At 45.9% G+C, this 12,961-nt stretch overlaps 1 protein-coding gene across 4 annotated transcripts in view; it reads left to right on the forward strand.

Moving 5' to 3' along the window:
* SEC31B (SEC31 homolog B, COPII coat complex component) overlaps positions 1 to 12,961 on the forward strand; it is a 36,924-nt gene that overhangs the window by 19,239 nt on the left and 4,724 nt on the right. For 3 of the 4 annotated variants that reach the window (XM_031053405.2, XM_031053403.2, XM_031053404.2), the window contains exons 16-23: positions 602 to 728; positions 4,272 to 4,417; positions 5,579 to 5,752; positions 6,479 to 6,667; positions 7,327 to 7,540; positions 7,929 to 8,255; positions 8,814 to 8,852; positions 12,119 to 12,174. In XM_031053405.2, coding sequence (XP_030909265.1) covers positions 602 to 728; positions 4,272 to 4,417; positions 5,579 to 5,752; positions 6,479 to 6,667; positions 7,327 to 7,540; positions 7,929 to 8,255; positions 8,814 to 8,852; positions 12,119 to 12,174 — 1,272 coding nt within the window. The remainder of the gene's footprint in view (positions 1 to 601; positions 729 to 4,271; positions 4,418 to 5,578; positions 5,753 to 6,478; positions 6,668 to 7,326; positions 7,541 to 7,928; positions 8,256 to 8,813; positions 8,853 to 12,118; positions 12,175 to 12,961) is intronic. The other variant, XM_031053407.2, reaches the window with a different exon arrangement.

Here is a 12,961-nt window from a genome sequence, read left to right on the forward strand (position 1 = left end):
GATGTTTGTCTGAATGGATGTGGAAATACTTTGGCAGGAAGTAGAATGTCAGCAGAGTCTGTGCATCTCCTCTTGACTCAACATTTACTTTTGGTAGTTTTATGACAATTTCGTGTTGCCCACATAGAATATCTCTATTCTCTGATCCTTTTTTTATTTAATGGTTTGTGCCTCAGCTCCCCATGCTTGTAACCTGTGGAGCATACTGCCCATCTACAGTTCAGCTGGGAAGGTCCTAGCTTATTAATTTACAAATTGGGAAGTGCAACAGGGGTTGGGATATCCTAGCACTATATTCCCCATCATTGATACTAGCTGCTCTGAAACAAGACTTGTTAAACAGATCTTTAGTCTTGCCTAGTGAAGCTATTTCTGTATTCTCATAATTTCTTTGTCTTTTTTTACTTTCTTTAGAGACGTTGGGTTTTGTATGCTGTTAAGATTGGGATGCTGGGATTGGTGGAACTTGATGGAATGGTGAACTAGTTGCTCGCTGTAATAGTGTGAGAAGTGTGTCTGAAAGTAAGCTGTCACTGTAGGTCTTAAGCAGTCAGTTTATCTTTGTCTTCAGAGATTGACAGGCCTTCTGCTTCCCTTACAGCTGCTTTCCTCCATTGTGCAACAGAACTGGCAAGATATTGTTTGTACATGTGATCTGCAGAGCTGGAAGGAGGCACTGGCCATCTTGTTAACATACTCAAAGCATGAAGACTATACCCAGCTCTGTGGTATGTAGTGTACTGTTTTGATATGGTTTCCCTAGGTGAGGGCACCTCTGAATACTTACAGAAAGAACTGGATACAGTTGAGGAAGGAAAGCACTCCTTACTTATTACAGCTACCTGGAACTTAAGTGTGGACTGTTGTGTTAGGAGAAAAATAAATGCACCCTGTAGCTGAGAATCGTGGTATGAAGTTATATATGCTGATATATCCTGTCACCTCTACCAACAGCATGTTTAAAAACAGCATGGGCACTAGGCTGAAACACTAAAAGGGTGATATTTATGATTTCATTCTAAGGAGAAATGGATTCTCTGACAGCAAATGGTCAGGTAGCTTCACTCCATCTGAAAGAGATTTACCCTTCTAGCACATTCCCCTTCCTTTTAAGCTCAGAAATAGGGGTTAATGAACATTTGATGACTTCAGTGGTTTTGTCAGTTCTGTTAATAGTTCAGCATGCTCAGCAACTGGTTGTTCTGAGAGTCAGAGTTAGGGGGCAGTCTAGTGACTGCATCTGATGAAGTTACTCATGTTGCTTAGCTGGGAACTTGCTCCTGGCTGATGGAAATAGCTAAGTGCTGTTGCAGAAATGCCAGCAGTTTATACAAGTAAGATGACACAACTTGAAATGCAAGAAAACATGACATTTCTTACAGACCAAATTGTAGGAGTGGACCATGGCTGTTGTGGTGATAGTGAGATAGCTCCAGTTCATCTTTATCTCCTGGCATTTGCTAAACACTGACAACTGCCAGATTGCCAGTTGTCCCTGGTACTGGACACTAGTGATGGAGATTCTCACCCCTCTTTGGGAAAAAAAATGTGTTGGATTCTTTTTCACTGAATTAGTCTCTCATTTTCCCCTGTTTAAGTTTTAACCTGTTACCCCTTGTCCTGTCCCTACAGACCCTAATGAAGAGTCCCTCCCCAGCATCCTTACATGCCCCCTTCAGATACTAGAAGGCTGCTATGAGGTCTCCATGCAGCCTTCTATTCTCCAGGCTGAACAGCCCCAACTTTCTCAGCCTGTCTTCATACGGGAGGTGCTCCAGTCCCCTGATCATCCTCATGGCCCTCCTCTGGACTTGTTCCAGCAGTTCCATGTCCTTTTGATGTTGAGGACACGAGAACTGCACACAATACTCCAAGTGAGGTCTCATGAGAGCAGAGTAGAGGGGCAGGATCACCTCCTTTGACGTGCTGGTCACGCTGCTTTTGATGCAACCCAGGATGCAGTTGGCTTTCTGGGCTGTGAGTGCAGATTGAAGCCAGCTCATGTTCATTTTCTCATCAAACAAGACCCCCAGGTCCTCCGCAGGGCTACTCTGAATCTCTTCTCTGCCTAACCTGTAGCTGTGCCTGGGATTGCTCCGTCCCAGCTGTAGGACCTTGCACTTGGCATAATTAAACTTCATGAGGCTGGCATCAGCACAGGTCCAGGTAGATGACATCAACTGCTCTACCCCTGTCCATCAGTTCCGTAGCCCCATCATAGAAGGCCACCAAATTGGTCAGGCAGGATTTTCCCCTAGTAAAGCCATGCTGGCTGTCACCAAGCACCTTGTTGTTTTTCATGTGCCCTAGCATGCCTTCCAGGAGAATCTGCTCCAAAATATTTCCAGGCACAGAGGTGAGACTGACTGGTCTGTAATTCCCCAGGTCATCCATTTTCCCCTTCTTGAAAATGGGGGTTATATTTCCCTTTTTCCAGTCATTGGGAACTTCACCTGACTGCCGTGATTTTTCAAATATGATGGACAGTGGCTTAGCAACTTCATTTGCCAGCTCCTTCAGGACCCACGGATGGATTTCATCGGGTCCCATGGACTTGTGCACGTTCAGGTTCTTAAGATGGTCTCGAACCAGATCCTCATGTACAGTGGGCCCAAGGTCTTCATTCTCACAGTCCCTGCGTCTGCCTTCCAAGACTTGGGTGGTGTGGTCAGAGCCTTTGCCAGTGAAGACTGAGACAAAGAAATCACTAAGAACCTCAGCCTTCTCCAAATCCAGGGTAGCCTGTTCTCCTGATAGCTTCCGGAGGGGGCCCACATTGTCCTTATTGTGTCTTTTATCCGCAGTGTACCTATAGAATCCCTTCTTGTTCTCTTTAACATCCCTAGCCAAGTTTAATTCTAACTGGACCTTATCTTTCCTAACCTGGTCCCTGGCTTTCTGGCCAACATCCTTGTGTTCTTCCCAGGCCACCTGTCCTTGCTTCCACCTTTTATAAGCCTCTTTTGTCCTTCCAATTTTCCTCAGCAGCTCCTTATCCCTCTAAGGAGGCTTCCTGGCCCTTCTGCTGCACTTCCTTCTGGTCGGGATGCAACACTCCTGAGCTTGTAGCAGGTGATCTTTGAATATCAACCAAGAGTCTTGGGCCCCCCTGCCCTCTAGGACTATATCCCATGGAACCTTGCTAAGCAGGTTCCTGAAGAGTCTGCTCTCTTGAAGTCCAGGGCAGTGAACGTTCTGCGTGCCCTTCTCACTATCCTGAGGATCTCAAACTTGACCATCTCATGATCGCTGCACCCAAGGCTGCCCTGGAGTTTTACATTTCCAAAGAGCCCTTCCCTGCTGGTGAGCACAAGGTCAAGCAGGGCACCTCTCCTCGTCAGCTCCTCTGTTACTTGCAGAAGAAAGTTGTCTTCCACACAATTGAGGAACCTCCTGGATTACTTGTGCCGGACTGTACTGTCGCTCCAACAGGTGTCAGGGTGGTTGAAGTCTCCCATGAGAAAAAGGGCCTGTGAGCGTGAGGCTGTTCCTATATGTCTGTAGAGTGCTTCATCCAGAGTCCTCTTGATCAGGTGGTCTGTAACAGATCCCCACAATAATGGCTCCCATGTGGAAAGACCCATAAAAATTGGCAGAAAAAAAAAATACTTTTTTTCAACCAAGTTGGCTTTGGGATTCCTTAATGATGTCCGTTTTTCCGTGTTATCCAAGAATTATACAGCAATTATATATTATATAAAATACAGAATTATACAGCTGAAGGGTCTAGAACATAAGTCTTATGAGGAGCAGCTGAGGGAATTAGGGTTGTTTAGTCTGTAAAAAACGAGGCTGAGGGAAGACCTTATCACTCTACAACTGCCTGAAAGGAGGTTCTGGTGAGGTGTGGGTCAGTCTGTTCTCCTAAGTAACAAGCAATAGGACAAGAGGAAATGGCCTCAAGGTGCATCAGAGGAGGTTTAGACTGGATATTAGGAATTTTTTCCCCTAAAAAGGGTTATCAAGTATTGGAACAGGCTGCCCAGAGAAGTGATTGAGTAACCATCCCTGGAAGTATTTAAAAGACATGTAGATGTGGCACTTAAAGACATGGTTTAGTGGGACTTGGCAGTGTTAGGTTTTTGGCTAGGCTCAATCTTCAAGGTCTTTTCCAACCTAAATGATTTTATGATTTTAATTAGGTGCAGATCCAAAACTGTCAACACCTTTTCATGTCAAGCCACAGTAAGATAGTTAAGATATGAGCACTGGGGTTAAGGAGCTCTTCAGAAGGAGTGTGTTAAATGTTGGCTGTATTTCTTCCCCTCTAGACATGCTGGGTTCCCGCCTAGAGTCAGAGGGAGATGCAGCCCTGTCCAATGATGCCTGTCTCTGCTATATCTCGTCAGGCAATGTGGAGAGGTTGGTGGAATGCTGGGTAAAAAACCATGAGACTTCGTCACCCCTTGCCCTGCAGGTACAGGTGCTATAATGTTGATTTGACTCCTCCTTAGGCTAGTCTGGTAGCCTTGATCTGTTTGCATTACCCCATCAAACAGTATCTGGCTTCCAGCAGACAGTGAAGACCTGTTCGTAGTCACCAAGGTATCTCATTCTAGCTTGGGTTACGGGCTTACATCTAAAGGAGGCTTTCACTTTCAAACATTAACAGTTTGTATGTTTAGGGAGTAGTGATTAGATTGCACATAAATCCAGCCACGGACGGGATTTACAGTTCACCTTCCTGTCTTTCTATGCTGATGTAATCTCTGAGCTTCCTTTTAGTAAGTGAAGTTTAGACAGTGCCTGTTTTCTTACTGTAAGTTGCCTGAGATTGCAGTTGCAGTGCTTGTCATGTCTAACTGTAATGATCCAGTTACCTGACTGTACCTTCAGAACAGCCTCTGGCAAAATAAAGTCTAGACTGCATTACTCCTGCAAGTAGAACGATCATGTATGGGAAATCACAGCTTGCAGATGAATCAGGGCTTCAGTCAGTGTTGTTACTTACCTATTACACTTAAACCAGTCCTGACTAAGTCACTAACCCAGGTTGTGTCCATCAGTTCCTAGAATGGTCTAGAAAAGTCTTCCACTCAGGTATCTGCAGATAATGCCCTCTGATACAGAGTTTCTTGGGTTTGCAACCTGGCTAGTAAGTAACAGCACAAAAAGGCATCTCCAGCATTCCTAGTTATGTCTGAAACTGGCCTCCTCCCAGTTACCAGCCAGTGACCTTTGTCAACAATAGTAGTTTTTCATAGTGAATTTCTTCTGGTATGGTTTTAATCCTTCCTGTTCCAAGCTCATAGCTTGTAACTTCTGGAGCTACAGTAGTAACCTCCTATTGAAAAGGTTACAGTTGATTTGAATGTCCTTGTGGCTTCTGATTATCTTTTTTCTCCCCTACCATAGAAGTAGTAGTGTCAGGGTTTGTTTACTGATTCCTGTTTTTCTCCGCAAAGCGCACCTCAAGAAATGGTGATCAATGATAGTATCTGGGGTAACTTCTAGTCACATTGGACCTGATGTCAGCTGAAAATAGAGAGAGCCATCTGGTATTGTCTCAGCATAAGATGGACCAGTAAAGCAAATCAGACTGAGTGGTCTATCTTTTCTCTCCTCCTGACTTATTCAGGATCTCATAGAGAAAGTGATGGTGCTGACCAGGTCCATTGAGATGCTCCGAGGCACAGCAGTACCAGCACCAGGCCCTGTCTTGGCAGAACAAATGACCCGATATGCCAGTCTTCTGGCATCGCAAGGATGTGTGGCAGCTGCAATGAATTACCTGCCCAGCAGCTCTAAAGAGGTGAGTGAGAAACAGGTTGTTGTGGGAAGAAGTAGTATAGGGACGAAAATGATACTTTGTATGAGAGATCTTCAGTTTTGACATGCGTCAGGACTTAAGGTTTCACCTTAGTTATGGTAACTTGAGAGTAGAGTTGTTTTTGGGTTTGGATTTTTTCTAGCTTTTGTCTTCACTTGCGTTTTCTTTGTAGTGCCTTTGATCCAGGGAAAAGGAAGGGAGCCGTAGAATTGTAAAACGTTTCCTGTAGAACGGTGCGGGGAAGCAGCTCTCCAGAGAAGCTGCATGTATTCCTGAAACTAGCTGGTAGAAGAAAGGAATGGGAGAAGGTCACTTTTTAGTTTGAAACAAATCTGTCTAGTGCCCAAATGTAGGTAGGAGTTGGGGAGGGAATGCTCTAAAGACTCGGGGAAGGATTGGTGAGTCTTCATCTGCCTGGGAATATGGCAGGTGATGTCCCAGAGTGTTTGGCCTTTTGTTTTGGTTGGTTTGTTTTTATTTTTGTTTCTTGGGGGTTTTTACCTCTTTGTTTGTTGGGGAGGGGTTCTGTTGGTTTGCTTTTGGGTTTGATTTTTGTTTTTTTTTTTTAAATTCCCTGGTGGCTGCTGGAGAAATGGTTAGTTTTTCAGGTTGATGCTCAGTACTTTGGGCCAGGGTCTGCTTTGAATGCCTCCCCAGCACCTTCCATTTGAGGCTTTCAAGGCACTTCTAAAGCATAGTTTGTTTCAGATCCTGATTGAACAGCTCCGAGACCGGCTTTTCCATGCTCAAGGAGAGAATGTGGGTGATCAGCAGCCACCCCCTTTTCCCTACACTCGTGTCAATGTAGGTGTCATTAAACACACATCTCCAGCAGCCAAAGGTGATTCCATTGCTGACAGAGCAGCCCACAAAACAAGCTCCAGACATCCAGAGAAGGTAGGCATTAAACTCAGGTGTTCATGGCTTGGGGAGAGGGATGAAGGTTACTGAGTTGTGGAAGGTATATGAGGTAATATGAGATGACACAGACTGCAGGCATGGAGTTCATCGTTGTACCCTTCACTGGAGCAGACATGAGCTCTCTGATAATGCAAAAACAGGCTGTCTGGCAGCTTTTCACAAAGCTCTGCCCCACATGCAGTCACTGAAGGAGACTGTTACATGTGTAGTGGTCTGCTGAGATCTCACATACTGAGGAAGAATGGGGCTGTGGTTTACACTCCTACACCCATCTCACTCACATGTCAGTAAAATTAGTCTCAGTTCTTGCGAAGAAGACTGTTTGGGAAGTTTTGTTTCAGCCTCTATTACTTCATTATTGTTCCTTTGTTATTTCCTCTGGTTGTGCTTCCACAGAAAATCACTGTATGGGAACTGGCTAACCCAAAAGGACTAACCCTTTTGGGAGCTGGAGAATGTGTTGCCTAGCTTGTTAAGCAAGTTGTGGTGGGAAAGGCCTTTGATGCAGTCCATCCAGGGCAGCAGCAGTACCTTCTCATGCCTCAGAAGTGACAGGGATATAAAGTGTGTCTGCTTCTGTGTGTATGTGTGTGACTGTTTCATCCATTTACAAGTTCTTTGTTTTTTAATTGCAGCCCAACTATCAGTCATCGTTTGCCCCTTCAGCACCTTCTCAGCCTTCAGTGCCTTCCCTCTTCACACCTCAGCCAGTGCCAGCAATGTCTGTGACACCTCACCATGTTGCACATCCCCAGGTCAGCACAGGTCCACAGACAAATGTCTATTCCAGAGGGCCACCATACCCACAGTACAACTTGGGCTTCATTCCAGCAACTGCTTCAGGGCCAGGTAAGCATTGTCTCATGTTCACATCTGTTCTCCAGCTTTTCTTAGACTAAAGCCTTCAACATGGATGGCTCTGCTTTCTTCCTCACAGGCCTATTGTACTTGTGAAGAAGTCAGCTGTCTGAGAGGCTTCTCAGTGCTTCTGACACATCTTGTTTTAGCAACGGTTGCTGCACTTTCACTGATATTAAGCATATATGGGGTGGAAAAGCCACAGCTAAGTTTGTGACTGAATTTGACTGATGCAGCATTGGTTATGGGGGATACGCCTGAGGTGGATATTCTAGGGTATGGCTTGGAGAAGGGAAGACTTCATAGCATGAAGGAGAGCATCAGGAGTAGTTAATATATTAAATAAGTGATGCTGATACCCTCTCTTTCTCATTTGTAGCTGTATCACAGTCTCAATCATTTGGACCAGCAGGAGTCAGACCTGTTGGTCCAGCTTCCTTCCCCAGCGAGCCTTCTCTGACAGGGCAGCCCATGCCCATGACATCTCCTGGTGTTCCACCACCTGGACCTACCCTCCTCACTCCAGCCTCAGTCCCATCATCTCAGCTTCCTGCAGCTTGTCCTCTCCCTGTGGCAAGCCAGCCTCCTCTAGGTTTCTCTTCAGCACCTTTTAACTGCCCCATGAATATGGGTTACCCTCAGGGAGGTCCTGGAGCTCCATCTACTAAGCCCCTGCCAGCAGCCAGCATTCCTCCTCCTCCTACAGGTAAGTACTACTTGTGTGATTTGTGTGATCAGGATACTCCTGGATGGAATTTGGAGTACGTAATGGACGTGGGCCTTCTGAGGTCTGATCTGTCACCATAAAGGCTGGATGTGATGCTGAGGATAACCTCACAGATACACTGTGCTGAGTCTTGCCGTGGTGGTGGTAAAACACAGCAGTGATGAGAGTTTCATTCAAGACTGGTCAGCTGCTCTGACCCCCAGGTGGTTACAAGATGCTGTCTTTTCAGGTCCTCAGTGCACCATGAGTAGTCATCAACTCCAGAGGTACCTGTTCTGACTGAAAGGGTGGTGGTTCCCGGGGAACGACTGCTGATCTAGCCCCTGCTTATGTAACTGGAATCCCTTGCTGAGCTGTGTTTAACCAAGGATAGGAAATCCCACAGTGTGAAACCTGTGGGGACTATGCGCAAAGGCTCTGAGCTACAGCTGGACAAGTTCCTTCTGGAAATCTGTTAGGGATAGTAGTCCAGCGACATTACTTGCTGAGTAAAAGCTATTGATGATGATGACTCTTCCACCCTGCCTTGATTTTCAGGTTTCTTCCCTTGGCTAGATCCTCATGTGGATCATGCAGGTAGTACCTAGAGAAGCCTCCAGACCTGTTGGGGAGATGATGTTGCTTCCAATGAAATGTGGAGGGGTGTGCACGTTTTACTGTGTGTGCATGCGTGCATGCTTATTGTGGTTTGTTGTATCCTTGCATGCCTGGGGAGTTATACAGCTGGGGCAGTGGACCTAATTGTCTTGAGGACTAGTAAGTGACAGCTGGAAGCGAGAATGAAAGCACTGTGCTCTTACAGAGGTTCTAGCTCCTTCCTTCTTTCCCCCAGTCCTGAAGAAATTAGAATATTCTCAGTGTCTGTGCCCATTCAGGCAGTTGCTGGGCCAACAGTTTAGAGAAGCAGCCTCTTTTCCTTTTTTGATTCTCTAGGAAAAGAACAGGCCAGTGGCTGTAACTCATTTCTTGTTTTCTCCCTGTTGCACTCCCAGCTTTATGCATGGCTTTACTTGAGCTCATGCTTTCCCCAGGTAGTTTGAAAAAAGTGGGTCCCAGCATGGACAGTGGTGGAATAGAGCTTCCCAAGCAGAATCTGGGGACTTTTCCAAGGGGATAAAAGGCCCTTTTAACTTTAGTTACAGGGCAAGGTTTGGCTTTGAATCAGTCCATCTGTGAGGAAGAATCTGGTCTGCAGAACTTTTCTGACTGATACTTTGTACTGATTTCTCTCCTTTGACTCATTGATGATGGAGAGTAGGTATGTTACAGTCTATGTTGTCAGTGGGGTAAGGCTCTTAGTGGGCTCTCTCTGCACAGTGACTGCTGCTTGTGCCAAAGACCATCTGCCAGGCACAAAAGATTATTTAGAGAGTCTCAGCTTTACTGAGGAAATCTGAGTAGCCACTTACACCACCAAGCAAGCCTTGCTGAATGGAGTGGGACACTAGAAAGGGAGTTTCCCTTCAGCAGAGAAACTAAAGACCCCAATGTTTCCCTGTTAAAGGAAAGATGATTCCATGGGTTGTGGTTTAAACCCAGTCAGCCACACAGTTTCTAGTCCATCCGTCCCGTCCTGTCCCCCCCCCCGCCTCTTTCTTTCCTTCCCGGAGGGATGGGGAGGAGAATTGAAAGAATGTAACTCCCACAGGTTGAGATAAAAACAGTCCAGTAACTAAGGTATGACACAAAACCACTACTGTTACCACCAATAATAATAATAATAATGATAAGAGAAATAACAAGGGAAGAGAATACGATACCACCTGCTGAAACAAGCCCAGTCGAGAAGAGAGTGCCCTTGCGGGTAACTCCCAGTACCTCCCCAGGCATGATGTGCTGTGGTATGGAATACCTCTTTGGTTGGTTTGGGTCAGGTGTCCTGTCTCTGCTTCTTCCTGGCTTCCCCTCCTCCCTGGCAGAGCATGAGACTCATGGAGTCCTATGGCCAGTCTAAACATTTGAGCAGTAACTGAAAACATCAGTGTTATCAGCTCTGTTCCCAGGCTGAAAGTCAAAACCACAGCACTGCACCAGCTACTAAGAAGGAGAAAAAATGACTGCTACTGCTAAACCCAGGACACCATGCCAGGGATTTCAAGCAGTTGCTCAGGTTGAAGATGCCCTGTGGGAATGCACTGCTGGGAAGCTCCCTTCTGGCAGCATTTACCCCTAGTTTTAATGGCAGCATATGGCATGCCTAGATCAGCAGTGCAAAGTGCCTTCCGTCAGAGTGCTTTCTTGCCTGCTATTATTGTTATGGTTTTGATGGGTACTTTAGCCTGGAAAGAGACTGTAAGATCACTCAGCCTGACTGGCCAAACTTGCTTGCTTAGGAAATTCCTGAACATGATCTGAACAGCTCACAAGCACATTCTCACTAGTGCAATGAAGAGAGATCTCCACCTTTAGAAATCCCACGCTCCTGGGAAGCATCAGAGAAAGGGTGAAGGGCAGCAACATGTTGGCTTTTCTCCTTTCTGGCCAGGGTAATCCCTGACTCAAGTCTGTGACAGTCTTGGTCTTTCTAGGACCAGCATTTCTGGGGACTGCTGCCATGGGGCATTCCTTTCAGGGTTGGTGAGAAATCCTTTTTCACAAGTAGTATAGGCAAGATAGAGTTTCATCCCAGCAAAATGAAGCAGGGTCCTCTTGTCTTGTGTCTGATGATTAAGTTCCTGGCTTAAAGACTAAAATTTAAATAGCTGTTTCCTGTGAGGATTCAAAGTGTCACTGGGTTGGAATAGTGCCAAGGATTGCTAGACCACAGGCTCAGTGGGGGCCAGCAGAGTTCTAGGGCACAGAATCCCCAAGCTAGAAATAAGTGCCAACTTAATTAAACTACTGATCCAAACCCATCAGAGAGAGAGTCTTGAAATCATGGGAAAAGGGAGGGCAAAAAGAGGCTGCCAGAATTTTAATAATAAAGGTAATTAAAGTAATGAAGCACCTCTTGCGTCTTTCCCCTGTGATTTTTAAAGCTCAGTTCAGGATCACTGGCTCATTAAGTGTGCCACTGAGCTCCAGCAATTTTGATATTGCCCCTTAGAATTGTGCCACTTTCTCACAGATGTGCTTATCATTACTAATACTGGGGTTTTGTCCAGAGGTGCAGATACCCTTACAGGACAGCAGCAGACAAGGTAGCTGGAATTTGACCTTTGCACAATGAAGCGTGGTCACAATTCTTTTGATGTCATGTTGTCTGATGGATTCTTAATTCCCTAGAGTAAGGTTAGAGGCTAGGTACCACAGAGGGGTCTGCCCCAAAGCATTTACTCGTGAAGTCTGTTTTATTCTAGTTGGGAAGCCAGCAAATTTTGCTAAACTTTATTCTGAACATGATTTTGGAAGAGGAAAATTTTAACCCACCCTAACTTTTAGCCCCTCACAGCAATTTGCATTGCTGTAGGCTGCTACCGTGAGGCACTCCTTTCAGTGTTGGTGAAAAGCCCTCTCTCACCCATAACACTGTGGTACTATAGTCCCAGATTCTCTGTCTTCCGCAGCTTGTGCAGGATGCAGAAAGCATCAGATAGTTGTGAAACAGCTTTCTGTGTGGCAGTGGCTATGTGCCTGTTCAGTATGATCAGACATCACCTCATGATACCTCTGCACATACTGTAATGCCAAGAATATAATTAAAAAAGAGAAAGGGAAGCAAGAGCAGGTCTTATGCCCATGAGCTGGGCCTCAGTTGAAATGATCCAAAGGCCAATGATGGGGGAATTGGAACCATGGGCCTTTTTCTGAGGGAAGTTCCAAACCATGCAAGCAACTATGAATTGTTGCTGTGGCCACATCCTCTAAGTCTGACATTGGTGTCTTGTTCTGTTTCCTGGCAGCTCAGGAATCTTGGACTGATCCTACTGCTGGAAAAGGAGGCCTTCAAAAGAAAAAGGTGAGCTTTTTCTGGTTGTCTTTTAGCGATGGAGCTCCATGCAACAGGCACACTCCTATAAATGTTCCCTGTTACACTCAGCAGGTCTCATTCTACACGGGTCTGTCTACTTCTGCATTACATGGGTAGCCAGGACTGGAGTCTTTATGTCATCTTGATACTTGCCATCCAAACCTGCATGCTCTTCTCTATCATGGCTATTTTGTAACATGGTTATCATCTGTGATGCTGCATCATCTGTCAGTTCTTCCCGGGCTGACTATTTCCCAGTAATTTCTTTCTAGAGATACGGATTTAATCTTGTCCCCTTGCCCACACATTTTTGATCATGGCTGGGGAGATCACACTTACTTCACACCTGACAGCTGGGGGCAGTATTTCTTCTCGGCACAGTGAGAGCCATAGTGATATTCCTCAGATGTTGATGCTGACTGATAAGGCACTTCTGCTGGAAGAAGCTGGGACAGATGTAGCTGTGAGCTGCCTGCCATGTTGTTCCTGCTGCTCTCTGCCTCGTAGTGTTTGCACTGGAGGACCTGTGAGCTGAGCGTTTTGCCGCAATGCTCTCAGTAACCCATTTCGATCGCTGCTGGCAGGTGTGATAAGAAGCTTCTTTGGCACCATTCCCACCCCCCACTCCTCTTCTTTATCTAGGAACAGACTTCTCGCCCTTTTTCTGGCAGCATAGCTGGGAACCTGCTTCAGGCTGTGCTCACTACAACAGGATTAGCCTCTTGTTAAAGCCATCTCCTTTTGATCTAGCCCTGTCAGAGTGAATCTATCCTGA

This window comes from Melopsittacus undulatus, chromosome 4 (assembly GCF_012275295.1).
Source record: "Melopsittacus undulatus isolate bMelUnd1 chromosome 4, bMelUnd1.mat.Z, whole genome shotgun sequence".
NCBI lineage: Eukaryota > Metazoa > Chordata > Aves > Psittaciformes > Psittaculidae > Melopsittacus > Melopsittacus undulatus.